General features: G+C 42.5%; 1 protein-coding gene across 1 annotated transcript in view; it reads left to right on the top strand.

Moving 5' to 3' along the window:
• The window catches only part of LOC147689149 (acyl-CoA dehydrogenase family member 11-like), a 379,803-nt gene that overhangs the window by 78,877 nt on the left and 276,899 nt on the right, over positions 1 to 24,027 (top strand). The window contains exon 2 of the mRNA XM_086939873.1: positions 22,064 to 22,163. Coding sequence (XP_086795999.1) covers positions 22,064 to 22,163 — 100 coding nt within the window. The remainder of the gene's footprint in view (positions 1 to 22,063; positions 22,164 to 24,027) is intronic.

Raw genomic sequence — 24,027 nt, 5'->3', positions numbered from 1 at the left:
GCCGTTTCCAATTTTTCTTAAATACTGTAAACTTGCTGAACGAATTTGGCCAATTTTATATTTAAAACAGTGTTCTCTAAAGACAGAGCAGCAATAATGGCATGCCTACAAATCCGAACTCCCTGCCTGTTCCATTCTGGCCTGAGTAGGCGTCTACGTTGAAGAATAAAGAAAGGGCATGTACAAAGCACATGCAAAAAAGTTTCATTTGCTGCCCCACACCCTCTGCACATTAGATGGTCCCTTTTTTGACGCCATGCTGGGAGATTTTGAAGAAAACGCCAGTCTCCCAGTCTAAGGGCGATCAGGTATCGCTTTAGGTGATAAGAAAATGTTGTCGAAAGGTAATTGGCCGGGGATAATCGTTTATAAGAATTGGCTACTGCCCAGGCATGACTGCGTTTCACAAGCAGAGCTTTGTCCATGATCAGGGATTTCAATCTTACACCTTTTTTAATTGTGTTTTTGAAGACAGTCTGGCTTGGATTAAGAGCCCAGAGATCCACAGCAGACATTTGTTGAATGTGGCCATTTAGGAGGCGGCCAAATGACCCCCCCGGGTTGTTCACACTGATTCCGTTCCAGACTAGGAATTCCAGGGTACCTGCTTCTGCCTGTCTTAATTTGTGGATCAGGTTAAGATATGAGCCAGCATTGGAGGCTTCATAGTTAATTAAGCCTAGCTCTAGTCTGACCTGTGCTGGCGAGGAAGAACTCGGCAGGTGAAGCAATTTCTTGTAGAGTTTAGTTGTAAGTTTATTTAAGGTATTGTTCATTTTACCCTTAAAAATCTCTATGCCATACGAAAGTGTGGGCCCGATCTTCGCTCTAAGCACTTCCAGTAGAGGCAAGACAGTGGGGCCTGAGAGTCTCCTCAACAGCTTAGCCAAGGATACCAGTAAAGCTGTAGCCTTGGCTGCAGTCACAGTGTTCTGTTTGGTGAAACTGCCCCTGGAGTCCAAATGGACCCCTAAGTATTTGTAAGATCGGCCGATTGAGAGGCTTTCTTTATCTATTGACCAACCTCCACCGCTGTAGCGTTTTTTACTGTGACCTTCTTTAAAGACAAACCATGAACTACATGTCTAGCTAGCACATGTAATCTTGCACCTGGAACAAAAGGGAAATGTTATAGCAAAGTGCAAGTAACATGCGCTTAAAATGGAAAACCGTTCAGACCTACCTGCTCCAGCCAATGTAAGAAAATATACTTTGCTAAACATGAATGTACTGTTAAATCAATGACTATGATCAATTACATAAAGTGCAGCTTCAATAAAAAAAATGTAAATCATATTTTATTGGCATTTGTATATTGTCAATACATACCATCATTCGTACATTCTTAGCGGATTCCTGGTGTACATTTTTTGTCTGTAACATTCTTTGGTGTGCCATCGTCAATAACCCTTTATCAACAGAACTATCCCCCCTCCCCCCTTGAGTTGCTTGCTACTAAGTGAAGTGTGGTAAGTACATGGTAAGAGGTGGTCGGGTGCGAGATCCCTAAGAAACGTGTGCTATCTCGCTGTATCCTCTAGCGGTGTGAAGCCGGTTGTCCCTCTAACCTGCCGTCTGGGTCTGGTTCAGCTGCTCTTGGAGAAGTGCAGCTTCAATACATGAGGTTTAACTTGGCATTAACACATGAATTATCATATGGTTAGTCTAAATTAGAATATATAGAAAATCTGCTCCACCACTTGTTTGCCCTGAAGTTAGTTATATTGTGGGTGAGGAAACCTCACCCACTTTTTTGTGGTTATCCTCACATCCCTACCAAACTCAGGTTAATTGATATTACCAGAGTGAGCTCAACTTTTATTTAAGAAAGGTATTTATAAGAGGCTACTGGATATGGAAGGGATCCAGAACACTAAAATCACTTGCAGGTAAACCCAAAGAATGTATTTTATATAAGGGTACCCAAGGAAAGATTAAAACAAGGAGAGTGGATATATTATTTGTACAATGGCTCTTTTATCCATGAAATTACTGACATGTTTCATCCTGTATTCCTGCCCAAAATATATGATGTACACATTCATAAATGGAGTGGTGTGGCTCACTGGTTAGAGGCGGCAGACCCAGGAACAGAGGACGGCCCGGGACCAGGGTTCAATTCCCGACGCAGCAGGGTCGTGGACCAGGGTCAGCGGACTCGATAATTCTCGGCTCGGTGCCTACTCTAACCAGGGATCACACTCGGCAACTCTGGGCATTAGCTTGCCTCATCTCCACAACGGCCCCCCACAAAGGCCAGGGATGCCTGGTTTCACCTTGGAGATACCCAGGAGGGAACATCTCACAGGGAAAGCCAGGACGGGTTCCCCGGTGGTCTATTCACGCCAGGATACTCCGGTAGTAATTGAGCGTGGTATAAAACAGCATATAACATAACATAACATAAATGTCACTTCTAAAACTGAGATGGAGTCCAACTAAATGTGTGTCCAGTCCAAAGAACTTGGAATATCAAGAAGAGATGCTATAATATATTAAGACATAAAAATATCATATACACCCTTGGAGACACACACAGAAGTGCAATTGACATAGTGGGAAACTGTGAACACTGTAACTCAGCACAACAAGTAGGTAGGGTGAATAAAAACACACTCACTGGTTGTTACTTACCCTACCTACAGAATCAATAGTCTTCATAGCTGTAACAGGGGTCACACCCTCTGTAGACAACTTCTAAAGGGAAAAATATCATAAGTCCATTTTGAATCTCAAGGTTTGGGCCCTCATGCACATACCTGTAGCATCAGGATAATCGGCACCTTATCTTACATGTATAATCAATAGCAGAAGACAGTGGCAGTAGGGGATCTGAATGAGGTCTGATTTCAAGACATGGACTTCTATTAAGAGAGTATCCACATTTACCCACATTAAGTGGTACATTCATATTCACATCTGGCATGCTAGAATGATACACTGAAGTTCCCATAGGAGAAAGCAGTGCATGTATACTGCTGTCATCACAAACAAATGCAGTGTTCATTCAAAATATGTATTTGGACCAGGACCATCTTTGTCCTGTAATCCAATGTTACTCCTTTAATGACCTCAACTCTGTAACCACAGAGAAGACTGTTTAGATATTTTCCTGCACTCAACACATTTAGACACTTACTTCATCAGGAGGTTGTGTCTAAGCATGGGTGAATTTTGCAAATCTGGCGTTTGTGAATTTTGCAAATTTGCGAACTCGCAATCCGCAAAATCCGCGAATTCTCGCGAATTTGCGGGGTTTTTTTGTGTTCGCAAGGATTTCTGCCAGTTCGCAAGGATTTCTGCCAGTTCGCGAGCGTTTTGTACTAGTTTGCAATTGCGAACTTACATGTCGGCTCGCAACGGTCACGATTATGTTGTTTCTACGTCTGGTTCATCATCACAGGTTCCCAGCACCCTCTGTTTCACCCCTGCCACCCTCTGTTTCACCCATGCCACCCTCTGGTACATCAATTCCACCCTGTGGTTCATCATCACTGTAGATTATGGGGGGAAAAAGCAAGCACACCTGCCTGCTTCAACTGACATGAATTAATTTGGGGTTGATTTATTAATGTGTCACTGTTTTAAAATTCCAGTCTGGCACCTGCTTCCTTATCTGTAATTTGCTTTCTGTTGCAGTGCAATTTTTTTTCCAGGACCTTTGTGGCCTACTTGTAGCTATTCTATGAGCCTGCTGTGAGGGTCAGAGCAGGGTCATACAATTGTTGCAACTAGCAACGGAACTCTGGAGGGGCCCTTGTCAGGAAGCACTACAGGGAATTGTTACTAATGATGAGTTTGAACTTTTGAACCTGCTGAATGCTTTAACTATTGCAAAACTCGTTTTTCTGCAGAACAGCATTACAGCAACTGTAATGTCCCAAACAAGCTTATATGAGAAAGTTGATTTCTAATCCAAAAGTTATCCAAAGAAAATCAAAAGGCCTCAAATCCAAAAAAGTGCAGGCAAATGTCAACCTGAGGAGTTATTCTGATAAAAATCATCATTTTCAGAAGGTCTATGCTGCTTGCTAGTAGATTTCTTGTGCAGAATTGCAATTTTTGTAATTTCGCGAGTGCGAGATTGTTGCTGCCCGCTGCACCTACATGTTCGCAATTGCGAACTTACACCGCACGCCGCAAAATTGTATCACCAAGAAAAAAAAATCCGCTGCGTGCGAATTTGCGGATTTTCGGTAAATTTTCGAGCGTTTGCGGATTGCGAATTTACCGAAAATCCGCGAGCGGAACGGATTTTCCGCCCATGCTTAGTTGTGTCCTTACCAGTACCCATAAAACCCTCTATCTGCTGTAAGTGTGCGTTTTCTGAAGGGAAGGTGGGCGTATTTATGCTGGGTGTTGTTTGCCTCATCTCCCATTTGATGGTGTCTGCATAGTGCATCGTTACATGGCATGCAGCGCGCGATTTCAGCACCTCAGTGTACTTCACCCCATTAGTCTTGAGAAATATAGTCTCTTTCAGCCTAAGTGTGGGTTATGCCCTGATCAATACATAAAAATTAAAAGAAACATATTTTAACTAGTGCAGTTGACTGGAGTTGAGCTGGATCCGTGGCTCCTGCAAAAACGTTTAAAAAAAAAGCATGGGCTCCTGAGCTTCGTTTGAAATCTGCTTCCGGAAGGGCCAGGTCCTGGGAACATTATGGAAATGTAGGAGGGGGCACGGGGCCCCCCTCCTCAGGCTATTCAAAGCCCTGGGGACCACTGCCTCCCCATGGCAGTGATATCATTATATGTGGTGAGCCTTGAGGCTCCCCTGCTGCCCCAGGAACTGTCTCCTCCCAGGGGCAAAGAAATGCATAGAAAAAAATGTGGGGTGGGCCATACGATCTCCCCCACTGCCCCGGGGACCACCACCTACCCAGGGCTAAATATGAGAAATGCGGGGGCTACACAGCCATCCTGAAACCCTGGGAATTACCACCTCCCTGGGGCGAATATAAAGTAGTAATCCAACAATGAAGCAGGTCTGATGCAGACCCCCAACCCTGGGAACCACCACCTTCCGTGGCTCACTTAGCAAAGTACGTCCTTGAGGCCAACTACCCCTCCAGTTACCTCCAGTAAGTCCCACACAGCGGGATTGTTGAGACCCCGGAGGCCACACCCCCTTTCTCCACCGCCCTGGACCTCATTCTCCCAATCAGCAGCGTGCTGAGAGGTGCATTTGCAGAGTGTGGAGAAAGGTGGGGGTTCTTCAAATTGCTGCCTTCTTTAATTTTTCTATTTTTAAGGAAGTTGGGGCCCGTGGCCCCCCTCCTGGGCCATTATCGCCCCTGGAATCCCATCCCACTGGGCCCACCTTTAATGTGGGTGCCCTGATCCCACCCAGGGCACGCACATGTTCTGTGTTGGGGACCACAGTGGAGCCTGAAGGCCGCTGCAGTCCCTGACCACTCCCCACTTCCTGCGGGAGCCGGCATTGCTTTGTGTCTGTTTCCCTGCTGGCTTGACAGTCTGGCAGGGAAACAGACATGCTCCGCTTTCAGCAAGCAAAAGCATTTTCTACTCTTGTTTCTTGAAAGCGTTTTTTACTATGGCTTGGCAGGAGCGGTGCTCCTTTATAGCCATAACAAACTGCCATTTCCTGAGTGTCAGCACCCCAGGACATTGCTGGAGCCGGCCCTGGCGGGTGGTGGTCCCCTGGTCCAATAAGGGCTCCAGGAGGGGGCTGCGCGGCCCCCCTCTTTCAAATATTTAGCCCCTGGAGGTGATGGTCCCCGAGACCGGGGCCCACAATGGACCCCCTTAAGTATTACATTTGTGCCCCGCGATGTGACTCCAGGGGCAGTGGGGGATCCGAGACCGGGGCCCACAATGGACCCCCTTAAGTATTACATTTGTGCCCCGCGATGTGACTCCAGGGGCAGTGGGGGATCCAAGTGGCTCCCCGCAAATACCTTATTTCTGCCCGGGAGGTGGCGGTCCCCTGGGATGTGGGGAGGCCCTCCTTCATTACCCTCATGCCCCATGGATTTGGCACATCCAAGGGTCTAAGAAAAAAGACCCACAGGAGCTCACAAGTCTTTTTACACCTGCAAGACCACGCCAAAATAAAAAATTAAAAAGCTTTTAAACACCTGCAGGATCCCTTTGGGACCACCTCTCCCACCATATCTAGGGGTCATGGGAATTCCAACCCTGCCCCCTTTTCTTTATTTGCCCCGACCTCTGTGTGCAGTCACCATGAAGGTGTTGACCCAGCTTTTGGTGAGCATGCTCTCTTGATCTTGCTAAATTTGTATTGTAAATGTGATTTAAAATGTAAATCTACTTTTAAATTGCTAAGATCAACCAGTGATTTACTGTAAATGTTGGGGGATTATGGGCAAAATTATGTGCCGTAACTGCGGATCACATGAATACTGAGACTTTTTGGCTACAAATCACCTCCTCTCTAAATCAGTTCTTACTCCTAGATTCCCTTAAAGTGGCCCATTTTCAGACCCCTCATCAAAAAATCTAATGCTGACTCAAAAGTGCTTGATAGCATCAGACCCATCACTGGAATCCCTTTCCATCTGAGATGTTTTGCCAACTAAGTAGAAGAAAATACTAATAATAATCTCTTAGGACATATACAATCTGGTTTCTGATCTCGTCTTTTATAAAAATTGTAGGTGATACTCTCCAGTTATTCAGTGAACATTGACTCCAAAACTTTCTTAACATCCTAAGTGACAGAATGAGTATCAAGTGACCAATGCTTAGTTGCTTCAAGCTCTATCTTTCATTAACATCACATGCATCAAACAGGAAATTCTTTATCCGGTGTCCCATACAGATTGCCCGAGAGCTCCATCCTTGCCACTTAGTTTTTCAGCCTTAGATGCAACCGCTAGTATATCTCCATCTGACAATATGCGGATGATCGTTAGCTACGCAGGAAGATTGAACGTTCAAACAGCCGCAAGACCTTAACCTCCTCCCTTCAGGAAATTAGAAACTGTATACGTAAGATAACCTTAAGTCGAGAGTCCAGAAGAGCTATGTTTTCCGGCTCCCCCAAACAAAGCCAAGGGAACTTTCCTCTGATTGGACTAATAGACTTAGGGCTAGATGTAGGTAATTGAAATTTACCGATTCTAAAATACCTAATTTTACTGATTCGGTATTTTAGAATCGGTAATTGGGATGTGGGTAAAAAATTGGTATTTTTTACAGATTCAGTAAAATACGGTATCTGCCATTCGGATTTTAACGAATCGATATTTACTGATTCGGTATTTACCAAATTGGTACTTCCCATTCAATCCTATGAGGAATGAATGGGAAATACTGATTTGGTATATACCGAATCGGTAAATACCGATTCGGTAAATACCGAATCAGAAAAGAAAGAAAAGTGAAACTTAGAAGTCAGCCAATCAGGTGCTACCACCCACCTCCTCCCAACCAGCAAGTGGCTACACCCAGGCAGCTGGAAGTAATTAGAAGCTTCTGGAGAGGCTGTGAGAGCAGAGCTGAGTCCCTGAGCCACAGGAAAACTTTTGTGCTTTTAAAGTTTGAAAATGGCAAGCAGCAGTGAAAAGGAACTTCCAGAGAGGAAGAAGAAAATCAAATTTAGCACCATGGAGCTGCAGGTCCTCGTGGAGGAGGTGGTTAAAGAACACAAGAAATTGTTTGGGAAGCAGACCCTGACTGTGGCTGAATCTGCCAAAAGAAAGATTTGGCTGGAAATACCATCGAAGGTGAATGCTGTAGGAGTGACTCCAAGGGACATAGGTGACCTGAAAAAGAGGTGGTATGACCTCAGGAGCATTACTAAGAAGAAAATTGCAGAGCTCCACAAAGAGGCAAACAAAACAGGAGGAGGGAAGAACCATGCACCTCCCCTGACTGAGCTGGAGGAGCTGGTGGGTTCCACCATTGAACCAGAGAGCGTCTGTGGACTGGGAGATACAGACAGCTCAGCCTGAGCTGCCACCAGAAAAGGTAAGACGCATGCACAGCAATCACCCCCACCCCATCACCTTCCCTTTTCCCTATGTGGCAAAGTTCACCCCACTCCAGTAGAGGTAGCACTATACAGGAGCAATGCATTATGGGAAATGTAGTCATTGAAAGACCTACCATGTCAAACAGCACAGCAAGCAACAAGTTAGGCAAAACATATCAGTCATAATGAAGCTGAGGCAATATGTACAGTGTTTCAGTGAGAATAATTTAATTGTAGAAGAAGTGAGGCAGGAGCACAGAGCTAATGTCCGCTTTTATGTCCACAGGCGAGACATCTCGCAGGCGTACCAGGGAGAAGGAAGGCACTGCACCACAGAGGGATGACAGCCAGGAGGCAGGCACAAGTGCAGAGAATGTCACAGAGGACACTGGTGCATCAACACCACTGCCACCATCCCAAGACCTTGAAATGTCTCCACATCTGCAGGCGTCCCCAGAACATTCAGGATCCCCTCTGCTACTGTCCTCACCTGAACTGCCTGCGTCACTGCCGCAAACAACACCTGCACCTCAAAAGAGCAGGAGGCATGCAGTTGCTCCACTAGTTCAAATGGAAAATTCAGCATGTGAAATGGAGGGGGATGACACTCAAACCTTGGCTGGGGAAGGAAGCACTGCCACACAGCAGTCCAGTGCAGAGGGAGCCCGTACAGGTACCAGACGCCGCAGGCCCAGAGATAGCAGTGCTGCACAACATGTGGAGGGTCCCAGTGTCTTCCGTGGGCTGGAGGGTAGCATGGTAAAGATCCAAAGATTGCAGGGGAAGGCCATCCAGTCTGTGTAATGCCAGATGAGGCACCTGAATACAAATATGGAAAACAGAGGGAAGGGCATCAGTGCACTAGTTGATGAGAACAAAGAGATGGCATTAGGTATGCGGGAAATGACTGCAAGGATGCGGGAGATGGCCACAGATGTGCGGGACATGACATAATCGGTGCAGCTTCTGTGCACTAAACTGGACCAGGACAGGTTAGCACGGCGCAAGAACAGGCAGCAAGCGCAGCAACAAACTAAGGCAATGAACCGCCTGGCCACAACCACTTCCCTTCTATGCAGACGATGTATCATGAGGTTCCGTGAATTCTGAACCTGGGTCATAAAGGTTGTGGTTCTGTTACGAATTTGGTAACAGCGAACCGTAAACAGTGAGTTCAGCAAGTATGAGTGTTTTCATCATGTTACACCGATGGATTCACTGTGTATTCGAAGATTTCGTTCTGAACCATGGGTTCCAATTTGTGCATGGCAGCCATTTTGTAGTTGCCCTCACATAGGCTGATGACTTTAGCTGACTTTTGAATGACCTGAGTGAACTGACCCTGTTGCCTGAAGCTGACCTTGTTAGACCAGTTCCTTGCCCAGTAGCTGATCAAGATTAAGGATCAGAGCACAGGAGATTGTAAAGTTTGGTATGCACATACACACCCCTTATCCTACCTCTCATCTGTTTCTGTTCCTTCTTTTTATGACCTGTTTACGATATGGGTTGTGGTCTTTTATTATGGGTTTGTTCAGCTTGTGTAAGAAGGAATGTTGGGTTTTTTGCATGCTTGCAAAAGCTAGGACTGCCCCTTACTTTTGTGCTGAGTCATTTAACCCTAAAACATATAAAAGCCTCTGTTGTCTGTATTCCTCAGACTACCTCATTCAGTTACTACGGTTTCTGTGTGACGTGGCCTCATTTATTAAATGTAATAAAGATGTCTTTTAATATTTCAGCTTCTGTGCCAAGTTCTTTATTGATATTAGTAAGACCCCTGAGAATGAAGATTTTCCATTTCTACAAATGGCGCAGCCAACGCGGGCTTCATCAGAGAAGTGACTTTCTGTGGGAGTGATCTTGTCAGGAGACTGAAATCTACTGAGGAGGACAGAACAGGATTCTACTAAGAAGGTACTCTGTGCACAGGGATTATGGAGATTCTTTCTTTCTGCAGCCCAGTATATTTCTGATCTTCCTGATTTTGATCCTCCACATGATGTCACTCCTGACTGAGAACCTTTTTGGTGTGAGTATTATAAAAAGACCGTTAGGTCATGTAGAACTTGACAGTTAGAATTTGGATAACGTTTTGATTAGTAAAAGTAAGAGTTAAGTATAAGTGGGTTGCTCCCAGTCCTTTGTTCTTTGGTTCTGTGGTTCTTTGCTTAGTTTGTTTGGTCCTTAGTTTTATTTGAAGATTGCAATTTTCAAAAACCGAGGGTCTTCTATATTTACGAGTGTATCGATAGAGATAGCCCCTTGAAGTTTGAAGCTAGATTAGTGAGCTATAAGATGCCTGATCTTAGCAAATTTGAAGCTTTGTGTTGGCCAACTTTGTATACGTTTGGATTAGCCGGCTTCCCCTAAAGGGAATATCTAAATAGGTTAGATATAAAAACATATTTCTTCCTTGGTGATTTTGTATCCCCAGGGAATTAAAATATGGACACAATACAAAACATGGATCCCTTGTTCTGCGCAGTTTTATGAACAAAGATATGCAGAACGATTTTGTGTGGTGTTCTGCTAGCCAAAGCTAGTGAAGTGAGTGCATCTTCACTTCTTGGACATACATCAGTCTGTTGGGCTGTTTTTGCAGTCTTTTGGAACACTATTGAGAAGCGTTTCTTGTAAATATGACTTACAACTAGTATTTGCAAATGGTTTGGTTCAAGTACAGTCTGTAGGCTGTTCTTTCTTTTTGTTCTGAGTATTGATTTGTGGGTCAAATATGTGTTTAAATGTCTATGTGGTTTTCCCATTAGTGCAACTTCTGTAAGTGAATAGCGATGTCTGAAATGAGCTCAAATGTGTGTTTGTGTTTCTTTTTGATGTTTTCAGTCTATTAAGCAAAATGTCTAAATGCTTAAAAACTAAAATGTAAATCCACATTCACTAGGAATAAAAAGCCCCCAAAAACGAAATTGGGTGTTTTGCGAAAAATAAATAAACTTACAGCACTTTTCTTAGATACATTGTATTAGATATTAACAGGCAAATACATCATCTGAATACATTGGACCTTGCTGTATTGCACACGCATTTTGAAACTTGAAATGTCTTAGTTTTAGTTTTAAATAGACAGCCACCGTGCTTACGTTACAAACATTGAGAGACAAGCTAAATAAATAGGAATATTTATTCAACCATGACTTTCCCCTCAGTTGCACAGGTACATTTTTACATTTCAGAATGTCATTTTAAAAATGTTCCAAAACTAAGGTACATTATTTTGTATTACAGGAAGGCATTTCAATTAGGGGGTTTTCATCTTTAAGGATTTTTTGTAAACATATTCGTGGGTCTGTTGCTAAATAAAATTGTCCTTTTTAGAAAGACAGATAAAAAGTAGCGCAAACATTTTGTCATGTTATAAGTTAGGCTTCTGTGCTTAGGCTTATAAATGAATGCGTCTAAAATGATAGGCAAGGGATGCAGCTCGCTTTTATATGTGGAATTATCAAAAATGATTGGGTTCATTAAAAATAATTAATACATTTTGAAAAATAATTATTAAAAATAAGTGCTACAAAATTTGTTTTTACTATTCATGAAGCTTAATGCTCATACTATGACTTCCTAACATTAAAATGTAATTTAAGTTGTGCTATATCGCATAATGAGAACATTAGCATATGGAATTTCACTTAGAGCAGGCGTACAAAACTAATTTTTATAAGGATTTACATGGGATATGTCTAATGTCCAATATCTGCAATTCGTAGAGAACATTCTGAGGATGATTAATATGTAAAACAATTATAGGATATTTATTTTTAAGTGCCGCAAACATCAAAGTCGAATTTGGGTAAAATAGACCATTTAAAACAGTATTTTTGCCATTTAAAATAGCTTTAAAGTGCATTAGGCCTCAGTAAATGCATACATTTAGGTATAATACAAATTTGCAGGTTGTCCCCATTTGGGTTTACTTTTAAATGGCCCAGTGAGATCCAATTAAGGTTGCTGAAATGAGTACCATTGCAACAAGCATTTGTTCTAACTGGCTTGTGTGTTATTAGGTTCTGTGAATCATTCACAGTAAATGTAGTAGGCCATCTGTCTTTGTCAGCCTCAGAATGAGCAGAAAATGTGGGCTAGGAGAACAGGCTGCTCAAGTTGCGCTAAGATGCTATCTTTAGTTTTCCTGTAAACAATGGAAGAGGCTGTCATGTTGACATTTATGACCTTTTAAATGTGAGCCTTGTCTCTGTGGAATGCAGAATGACCTTGCTAAACAGGCCTCCGAAAGGTGGGATTTCCGGTTTCTCCATAAGAACATCAATAACATTAAAGAACTTAATTCCAAAGGGACAATATAAAAAATGTTTCTTTGAAAGTCCCAACATCATGACATTTGTATTTCTGCTCTAAGAAATAATGTCTGCTAGTTGCTTTATTTGACAGAAAATGATTGAAATTTTGAAGGCTACATGAATAAGTGAGAACGATTTGCCAATTAAGAATTATTTTTTACAGTGGAGATTGTGGCACAAGGCTAACATGGAGTGTCAGTGAAAGGATTTTACTTTTGGAAAGTTAAAAGGGCTTCATGTTGCAAGGTGACTGACAAGATGGTAACAGTTAAGTAATGGAAATGTATTTTTGTGTTTGTTAATATGTATCATGTTTTGTCTTCTGATTAAAAGTTATAATTGATATTCGTTTGTTATGAGAAATGTCTCTCTTTTGTGTGTTGTGTATTTTTTTCTTTTTTCGCTTCTGCCTACAGATCATTCATGGATTGTTCTGGGTGATTTAAAGAAGTCAAGACACATGAGTTTGGTTGGTTGAAAGGAGATGTGTTTTTGCATAACTACTTTGGAAAGAAATGTTCATGTGTTTTTTTATGTTTGTGTATTTGGTCCTTTCTTGAATTGTTCTTGCTGGTCCTGTATGTTAGAAAGTTGTATTTGACAGCCGATATCCACTGACTGGTGATCTACTGTCAAAAGGAGGGTAAGGATTTTAAAACTGACAAATTAAGCAGGCCTGATTTTCACATTTCTGATGGCTTGATGTTTTGTGCGTTTTTAATTTTATGCATGTTTGTTTTATGTTGCTGCTTCCGATACTATTACAAGTTTACCTGTGTTGTGAAGGGATATACATGACGATGTGTATCCTGCAAACAGTTGGTTAGATTTGCTTTGACACTAAATTTCACAGAAAGACAGACAACACTTCATTAGTGTATGTCAAATTTGGCTTTAATGGTATTTGAAGTAAAATAAAAGAAATATACAGGATCAAAGTATGTTATGTTAATTTCGATTTATATAGCGCCAAATCACCGACAGGTCTCTTAGCGCTAGCTTTTGGGAACCCATCCTGGCTTTCCCTGCGAGATAACCCCTACTGGGCATTCCCAAGGTGAAGACCAGGCATCCCATCGCAGTGGGGCTGTAGTGGAGATTAAGCAAGCTATTGCCCAGAGTTGCAGAGTGTGAACCCATGATTCGAGTAGGCACCAAGGCGAGAATTATCGAGTCCATGGACATTTTTGAGCTCAAGACCCTACTGCGTCAAGAATTGAACCCTGGTCCCGAGTCTGACCTCTGCATCAGGGTCTGCCTCCTCTAACCAGTGAGCCACACTTCTCATATGCTGTTAGTCACGTACTGCCCCTCCCCTTAAGGAACAGGCAGCCCTAAATTTATGTATCCTGATTGGACGTAAGGATAAATTATAGATCGGTGACTCTTGTACATGGTGACCTAATTTCTATATTACATTACTCAGTTTTGTTCTGCTTCCTAAGTAGTGTATGGCTTTGTACCATAAAGGAAACCAGGTTTCACCGATGTCAAATCATGCCTAGTTATTGGGGATTTTAGCTGTGACCTAGTCCCATTTCTCTTTTCCATATTTCTTTCACTAGTCAGCTTAGGTTCACACTTCCAGGTTGCAGTAATGTACCAGAGACCCCCATATTATGTATAATTCCCTTTTGTATGACCAGACTGTTTTTTAAAGAATTTTCTTTAGGCCAACTTTGATGTTTCCCAGTCTAACTGTCAGGGTAGTGATGGACTGGTTAACTGACTCAATACTATAGTAAGATAAGTTTTCCACCTCAATAGGAGACGCCTTAAGTTTTTTTTAATATGACAAAGTCAATGCCTATTCTAAATTGGTTTTTATTTCCCTTTTTTCTGCTGCTTTAATTTTTAGTGCATTAGATGTGTTCCAAATCATGGAAATACCAGGACTCTCTAGTTCTTGTCTTTTGTTTCCACATTTTGATCATTAGCTTTTGTATTGTATAGTCCACCTGATGCACAATTATTAAAGTGAGGTATCTACATGTCCCTGATAATATGTATTATGCGATTTCTCTTTTGAGTAGGCATGGGCGAATTTTGCAAATTTGCAATTCGCGAATTTGTGAATTCGCGATCTGCAAAATCCGCGAATTAGCGGATTTGCGGATTTTGCGGATTGTGGGTAATGGCCGGGCGGGAAAACGGTGCACATCGCTAGTGTGAGGGGCAGGGCCAAACGGGCGAGGCTTTTATGCGAGTTCACATGCCTCTTGTGTGCATAAAAGGACAGGCACGGATCAGAGAAGCTTGTGGTCACAGGAACTGCACAGGGATTGAGCTCGTGAAAGTCAATAATGCAAAGGCCTCCATCAAGCATCATAGCTATTTTTCGACGATAGATATGGGGAGAACGCACACCTGCCCAGCCTCGACAAAACTCACATTTTTGGGGGGGGGCTGATTAACTTTACCATCACACCAAAGAGCGCCGGGGTTCCCTCGAGTGAGCTGTCCATCAAGTGGGTAAAGGGCGCAAAGACGGTGCACACACCACTAGTGTGTGGGGAGGGGCCAAACGGACGGGGCTTATATGTGAGTTCACATGCCTCTTGTGTGTATAAAAGGACAGGCACGGATCAGAGAAGCTCATGGTCACAGGAACTGCACAGGGATTGAGCTTGTGAAAGTCAATTATGCAAAGGCCTCCATCAAGCATCATAGCTAATTTTCGACGATAGATATGAGAGCGCACACCTACCCAGCCACGACAAAACACACATTTTTGGGGGGCTGATTAACTTTGCCATCACACCAAAGAGCGCCGGGGTCCCTCGAGTGAGCTGTCCATCAAGTGGGTAAAGGGCGCGAAGACGGTGCACACACCACTAGTGTGTGGGGAGGGGCCAAACGGACGGGGCTTATATGCGAGTTCACATGCCTCTTGTGTGCATAAAAGGACAGGCACGGATCAGAGAAGCTCATGGTAACAGGAACTGCACAGGGATTGAGCTTGTGAAAGTCAATTATGTAAAGGCCTCCATCAAGCATCATAGCTAATTTTCGACGATAGATATGGGGAGAACGCACACCTACCCAACCTCGACAAAACACACATCATCCTGTAACTATTTTAGGATGACCCCGGCAAGCTGCCAGAGCCATCCTTCTTGTTGAAGCTAACTTAGTAACTATTTTAGGATGGCACTGGCAGCTTGCCGGCGCCATCCTAAAATAGTTAACAGTTCAACAGGCTTGAACTTTTGCCCCCCAAATCCGCCGCTCGCGGATCTCGACGATTTTCAGTAAATTCGCAGGAGTTTGCGGATCGCGGATTTACCGAAAATCTGCGAAATCAGCGAGCGGAACGGATTTTCCGCTCACCCTTACTTTTGAGGTGTTGTAGATGAGGAATTTAGGAACACCTATATGTAATCATTGAGAAAAAAAATGTGTTTGCCCCATTAGACAATGCCACCATATGTGAAGACATCCATTTAGATAGAATTCTCGTGTAGTTATCTACCCTTAGATGATGGAGGATATGCTCTCACACTGAAACCCAATTGAAAAGTCTAGAGGCACTGTTTTGCCTACTGCCTTTATATTTGTATTGTTTTTTGAGAATGACAGTGTATTCTAGACCAAAATTGTCCCATGGCGTGTGGCCACTCCTTTGAAGATCGCAGGCCATCTGTTTGCAGTCCCCTTGTTATACAATGAACTGTTTAAAGCATCGTACTTGCTTCATCAGAAGGCGTTCAACATCAGAAAAGAAGGAGGAGCTGGTGCAAAAGAGCGCCTGTCATGTGCTGGTTGACCTCTGACAGTGTGCAGTCCCTTGAGCCCCTTGGCCTGAGTTTTTGGCCACACACCCCCTTTTCCTTTGCTCCAACGGAAGTGCAGTGCCCTGAAGGATTTGAGATTGGCAAAAGGCACTACATTATGGTGCCCATGAAAGAGCAGCCCGAGCATCCTCTGACACTGAATAGAGAGTGTTGGAGCCTGAAAGTGTTGCTGAGAGTGACAGTCTGTTGCTCTTTCCCGATTAATAATACTTGGGTCTGCATATGATGATCTGTGCCCTTGATCAATGAAGAGCACACTATCTGTAGTGCCTGCAGCACAGGAATATTGGTGCACTGCATTGAGACATTGAGACGTTTTGAATGAGCTATGAGTGTTTGCCAGGAGGGCACTCCAACGGATCATGAAAGGCCTGAATGAAGAGGCCCATGCAACAACAAAAGAAGATTTGATGAACAAAAGAAGCCTGCCAGAGAGGCTTTTTGAACAGACTCTGGGCATAGTTGGTTATACAAATGGTTTCCATGTGAGTGCATAGAAGAGGTGTTAGGAGACTAATTTTTATTGTTTGGCTGGCATTGTTTTAAAGTACTATTCTGTTTAGTGAAAGCAGAATAAAGTCCATTCTCAGTGGAAGAGCATCCTCTTTTTCACCTCAGAGCATTGATGAGGATCACCACTGTTTCACCTGAACATAGAATAAGTTACTGAAATGCATAGGAGCCATAAAATGTTACTAGATAATTTTAGGATTTGCTTTCTGCTTAGGGTTGTGAAAAATTATAATTTTGTTTGTAATAGTGGTCACTACTTTCTCCTGTTGTCTATATGTTTTTAAAAACGTGTTTTCTAGTGTTTTTTTAAACATGACGTTGTCATTTATGGGTGGGATTGTTTTTTCTACTCAATTGACTTCTGCACCCACTTCCCAAACTATGTCTTTTCCTACTACTGCTTCTTTGCATTCTTTTCACCCTTTTCCTGTACATGAGCAGGTTAGAAGATCAGAATTCGTAACCAATTATTTTGTACAGCTTCTGCATCAACACCACTTAGTAGTGAACATCACTAATTGTTGGGTGTGTGATCTTATGCCACCTACTACAGATAGAGGTATTCCCTATTTTGTCCTGCCATATGTGGCCTTTGTGCGACTACATGTGTAAGGAGATCTGTCCCGAGAGAGTTGCTAAGTAATAGGATTATGCTCCAGCAACATCTTGGTGATCTGATGAATATAGACCTGGATTCAGATTGACATGAGTTTAGGTTATTGCCTATGTAAGGGCAAAAGGAGGGACTGAGGTTCCGTGAATTCTGAACCTGGGTCATAAAGGTCATGGTTCTGTTACGAATTTGATACCAGCGAACCGTAAACAGTGAGATCATCAAGTATGAGTGTTTTCATCATGTTACACCGATGGATTCACTGTGTATTCGAAGATTTTGTTCTGAACCATGGGTTCCATTTTGTGCATGGCAGCCATTTTGTAGTTGCCCTCACATAGGCTGTTGACTTTAGCTGACTTTTGAATGACCTGAGTGAACTGACCCTGTTGCCTGAAGCTGACCTTGTTAGACCAGTTCCTTGCCCAGTAGCTGATCAATATTAAGGATCAGAGCACAGGAGATTGTAAAGTTTGGTATGCACATACACACCCCTTATCCTACCTCTCATCTGTTTCTGTTCCTTCTTTTTATGACCTGTTTACGATATGGGTTGTGGTCTTTTATTATGGGTTTGTTCAGCTTGTGTAAGAAGGAATGTTGGGTTTTTTGCATGCTTGCAAAAGCTAGGACTGCCCCTTACTTTTATTCTGAGTCATTTTACCCTAAAACATATAAAAAGCCTCGGTTCTCTGTATTCCTCAGACTACCTCATTCAGTTACTACGGTTTCTGTGTGATGTGGCCTCATTTATTAAATTTAATAAAGATGTCTTTTCATATTTCAGACAAGTTCTTTATTGATATTAGTAAGACCCCTGAGAATGAGGATTTTCCATGTATCCCCTTATCCTACCTCTCATCTGTTTCTGCTCCTTCTTTTTATGACCTGTTTACGATATGGGTTGTGGTCTTTTGTTATGGGTTTGTTCAGCTTGTGTAAGAAGGAATGTTGGGTTTTTTGCATGCTTGCAAAAGCTAGGACTGCCCCTTACTTTTATGCTGAGTCATTTAACCCTAAAACATATAAAAAGCCTCTGTTCTCTGTATTCCTCAGACTACCTCATTCAGTTACTATGGTTTCTGTGTGACGTGGCCTCATTTATTAAATTTAATAAAGATGTCTTTTCATATTTCAGCCAAGTTCTTTATTGATATTAGTAAGACCCCTGAGAATGAAGATTTTCCATTTCTACAATCAGCATGCAAGAGGGACTAACACACAGCAGCAATGCGATGTCTAGGGGCCTTGCAAGGGTGACCAGTGCTGTAGAGGTGCTGATTAATGCACTGACAGAACAAACTGCTGCTCTGGATGTACCGGAAAGTGAGGAAATCATCAGTAGGAGCAGCATGACAAGCCCACCTGTTGTTGAGATACGGAGGAGCAGCGGGCGCCATGGGGAGCCCACAGCCCAAACACCCAGTGAAGACAGTCAGCCACTTTCATCTGGCACTGGTAGGCATGGACGGAAATGACTTGTACAGCCCACACTCCATGACCTTTTAAAGGGGAAGTGAGCCAGGACTACCATCATTAAATGGATGACATTTTTGACATTTTTGTTGCAGATTTGTGCTTTTGAGTACCTGCTTAGTACAAATATTAAACTACGTTGGGTGCATACTCCACCTGTCTGTGTCTCTTTACCTACTCAAAAAAGGTTTAGTGTGATCTCTGCCCGTCTCTGTCTGTCATCTGTTGGTGTTGCAACTCCTGCTGTGTTTGGTTCAGGCAGTGAATGTTCATCATCGTGGTCCTCATAGTCGCTCAATTCCACCTCTGTGCCCTTCTTTGTAGCAAGGTTGTGCAACATTGCACAAGTTGCAATTATCTTACAGCAGATGATTCTTGAGTACTGCTGTGCCCCTCCACTTTTGTGGAGGCAGCGGAACCTTCTTTTTAACAGCCCAAAGGTGCGCTCTACAACGTTCCTAGTGGATTTGTGTGCCACGTTGTATCGTCTCTGGCTGCAGGTTGAAGGGTGTCAGGATGAATGAGCGGACGGCATATGCACTATCCCCTATTTGTAAATGAGAAAGCCATTACTCACATGCACACATACACATACATCACATACAGTGTGTCACAGTGTTTTACCTAGCAGGTATCCTTCGCCAAATTCCCCCGCTGTCAGGCGTGTGTAGATCCCACTGTTCTGAAAGATGCAGGAGTTGTGGGTACTTCCTGGGAACTTGGCCACAATATCTGTGATTATGTTGTTGGTGTCACAGATTACCTGTACATTGATAGAGTGGGTTGACTTCCTGTTTCAGTAAATGTACTCTGTGGCAGCAGGTGGGCATATAGGGATGTGGGTGCCATCAATACAGCCAATGACGTGTGGAAAATGTGCAATTTGATAAAAGTCAGTCTTGGTCTTCAGCAGTTCCACGTGTGTGTTAGGGAATCAGATGTAATGATGCATCCTCTGCATCATTGCCTCTAGGAACTTCCTGAAGAAACGGGACAAGCAGCTCTGAGACACCCCACCTGCCACAGCAATCACCCACTGGTAACTCCCAGATGCAAGCAGGTGTAGGCTACAGAGCACCTCACATGGGGTGGGATGGCATGCGTCCTTGGGGTTGGGTGCTCCAAAAGTGGGTGCAGGTCCCTGATCAAGTCCAGGATGGTTTGGGGGTGTAGCCTGTATCTTTGCAATAACTCTGGCTCAGTGAGTTGAAAAAGCGTTATCCTCTGTCTTCAGACTTGCTCCTCCCTTCTCCAGACCCTCTCTCCTGCTGCCTGAAGCCGTAGCCGCCTTGCTATCACGTAGAATGCCACCATTCTGGTCACACTGTTGCATTTTGGGGGCTTTTTTATAGCCTGCACCTGGTTAACACCTGCTTTCAATCCATGGTAAATACCGACTCTTAAATACCGAATTTCATGAAATTCGATATTTTAGTCGTTTCCTACATCTCAAAACGAATTTTTTACTATGTCTTATTTACAGATTCGGTAAATAAGAATTCGGTAATTTCCGAAACGGTAAATACCGAATCAGTAAATACTGATTCGGAAAATTCCGATTCGGTAAATTCTGATTCTGTAAATTCCAAGTCGGTAAATTACCAACTCGTATTTACCGAATCTGTCTTTTTTGTGCCCCTACGTCTCAATATCCAAATACCTGTCGGTAACGGCCGAAATTCGATATTTTCGGACGTTACCGACCGGTATTTGGCTACCTACATCTGGCCCTTGGGGTCTTACAACTAAAATGATCACCTCAGCCAAATTACCTCGATTCAGACTGGGAAAACTATTCCACCATTACTGCCACATCCAAGAAACTGCCAGAAATTAAAGGTTCCTTTTACATTATACTATAAGTTTTATGTAAAATAGCTTTGTCCCCACTGATATTTTGCAACATTGTACTAGCTTTATAAAGCACTCTCCCCACTTGTGCCAAGGGATTTGACACACAGTATCCAGAGCTAAAATGGCGGACGAACTAACTAACTAAAGCTGCCCCATTCATTGTGACTTTCAATTTCATTCTGATGGCACTTTGGGCACTTGTTTTTGGGTATCACATGTTGCCACAGTTTTTCAATTTGTCGTCTGAAAATAGCTTATTTTATTTTTTTCCATGAATTGGTAGTCAGTTAATTACTTTGGTAGAACGTAAGACTAGGCTGTTCCTTTCAGGATCAAGTCTTGTGATCTGCATGGTATAGCAGATGTTAACAGTACGTTTTAGACTTTCTGAGCATGTTGCTAGCTTATAAACTACCTATTGTACCCAGGCAACAACCTGCCAATGAATCAAGCACTCACAAAGCCAGTAGGTCTTGCCTTGCTAAATAAAAAAAATAATTTAGGAAAAGGGTCCACAAAGGGTTCGGGCAGAGCGGATGAGGGGAGGAGGAGAAAAGAAGAACACGAGGAAGAAAGCAGCATACAAGAGGGAAAGCACACAAGAGCGAGAGCTTCAAAGAGCTGCGGTGAGTTTGACGGTGGAGAAATGCATAAGAGAGAGTAAGCAGTACCTAAGGGAGAGCAACATGTAGCAGGTGCGAGAAGCCCACAAGGGAGAAAGCTGTAAACACAAGCACTCTCATAGAGAGCTTAGCCAAAAAGAAAAAAGTACTTTTGTAAAAGTGAAAAATAGAAGGATAAAGGTATCCAATAAAAAAAAATGTTACTGTGGCTTTTTTGCAGAAGAGGAACAAACACAAGAAGAGGAACACAAGTCACTGAATAAGATGTGAACAAAAACTAATAGTAGGTAAAGTGTGAGCGATAAGCCTACTGTAAGTTTATTTATTTCTTTTGTGAGAAGCCCATCAATGGTATAGCGCAACCAGACAGATTGTACTATCTGGTAGGGGAGATTTGAAAATCAACATGAAGCAGTTCTATTACAATTATGCTGCTTATCATTATATTGGGGAAACACTTTCAGTCCAAGTGCCTGATAAATCCCAAGGGCAGTGTCAAGTACTTGGTTTGTTAGATCACAATGAGCATATTGCAGTTCTTAAATTGTAAAAAAGTGAGTGCGGTGCCCGGGCTCTGCTCTGTCCTCTTTAATCGAATACCAGGGACTTCCTGCCTGCTCATCTCACTCTTGCAGGTTCCTGCTATACCCCTTAGTGACATCTTTCTGTCTTTCTTTTCCTCCGTCTTTCCGTTTTGTGTTTTTCCTAAGTGCAGGCCCTTAAAAATGAGTGTCAGTGGCCCTCACCGGAAACCACGGCTCAAATTAAGCACTGGCCTATTGTGAGGTCCAGGCATGACCTAACTTCATTCTGTGCTATTTAGCATCCAATGCCCTCTCCTCTAAACATGTTCTCCTTGGGCAAACATATTCTTGATTTAATATATAGTTTGTATTCTTTTTCCGTAGATGTGGACAATCCAACCCAACATTCCACCTGCAGAAGGGGCCTAAGCAGTATGTACTTCGAAAAAAACCTCCTGGTCTCCTCCTGCCTGGAACACACCAGGTAAAGCAAAGTTTTATGTAGAACCTTGAAATTCCTCATTCTGTTGCAGACCCTTTTAATAATAAAAGGAAATAAAGACGACCATAAGGAAGTATGTCACAGCACTGACTTAGAAAATATTGTCCTGCGACAAACATTGTATCCTGAATATAGACTACCATAATATCATTAGGTAAATAATACATGAATAATTGCTATTTCTAAAGTGCGAACATATCACCCCCTAACCCCTTGCGAGCGCTACTTCGGTAGTGCTGCCCACGTCCATTTTACCGACGCGGCCCCTCCCACCTAAAAGTACTCCCCCGCCACGGCAGAATTTGCGCTGAGTTAAAGTTTTAAGGCACTGGGAGCCGTTGGGGAGATGAAGTCAGCCATTTCCCAGAGTCACATGGTGCTGAGCTGAGTTGCCGCTGGCGCCGGGGATCGAACCGTGGGCCCAGCACACCGGAGTCAGCCACTCTGACCGCTGTGCCACACCTTCCCTTAAGTATAGATCTACTATTCCTAGCTTCCTATATATATATATATATATATATATATATATATATATATATATATATATATATATATATATATATATATATATATATATATATATATATATATATATATATATATATATATATATATATATATATATATATTGTCAAAGAACATATACGTGAAGTTAATACTAGTTAATATTGTGAATATTATTTTGGCAGGGCAACATTTTAAACTCTAAATTGTGGTAGCATACCAACCACAAAGGTGTTTCACTTTGTTAGGCGATTGAGCTGAAGGGGTTTGTTTTAAGAAAATGATGTTCTTTTTTCTGCACAAGGACATTTAAAAGTTTAGAGTTCATTAAGAATGCTGTCATTTTTAAAAGCACCTGTTTTAGATTTGATATTACGTATGTAATGATATATTAGTTTTATTCCAGAAATGTATTGTGAATCATGATAACTTGTTAAATCGCATAACTCAGTTAAAGTTAAAACATTTTGCAATGTTTCCCATCATCCCTTTCACCTATTACACAGTTCTTGCTGGAGATAAAGACTCTTTGTTATGAAGTAGGTGGCGAAAGGGTAAAAGACTTTGATGGCAGAGCATTACTAAAATAAATATTGAACTTTAAAGAAAATTTAAATATCGTTATTGCACTGCAGCTAACTTTGAAGAGTATCTTCAAATCCATACAGAGCGTGCATATCTGATTTTGTCAGTTTCAGTTTATTTATGTCTTTATTTCACTTAACAAAAAATCATGAAAGACAACACACATCACTAAAACATGAGGCCTAGCACCGCACCAAAATGGCCACTGTAATGCATTTCTGTTTTTGTCACTATCTTTGACATGCTTGAATTAGTGTAACAAAATGATGGTTTCCCTATGGATATAAGTTATTTGGTTGTATGCATCCTTATGTCTGCCTGCAGGCCCCAGTCAAAATATTCATAGAAAAGTTTCTGCAGTTTTGGGCATTTCATGGTCTTCCTGCTTAAGTTTCCCATCTGTCCTTGGGTTTGGTCTCATTGTGCTATAGCTCAGAGCCTCCAGTTTAATACTCATTGTTGCAGATATCCTAAAAAACTACCACAGGATTGGTGGATATATCAAGTCCCTATTCTAGCTCACTGTTAGACTTGGCATCTTTTGGCGTGTTTCCCCAGAGTTTTTGCTTTCTGTCCTTCCGGTTTTGACTCTGTTTTTGCTGACGTAACGTTTCTGTGCACTTTTTGCACTGCTGATCAGTGGTAATGTGCAAGTGCTCCTGTGGTAAATTGTGTTATGGATTGGTGTTTCCGTGATTGGATATTTGATTTACTTGTTAGTCCCTAGTAAAGTCCACTGACTGTGTCAGGGCCTGTA

The sequence above is a fragment of the Lissotriton vulgaris genome, chromosome 10, assembly GCF_964263255.1.
Source record: "Lissotriton vulgaris chromosome 10, aLisVul1.2, whole genome shotgun sequence".
Lineage (NCBI taxonomy): Eukaryota > Metazoa > Chordata > Amphibia > Caudata > Salamandridae > Lissotriton > Lissotriton vulgaris.
This window is presented reverse-complemented; position numbering and strand designations above follow the sequence as displayed.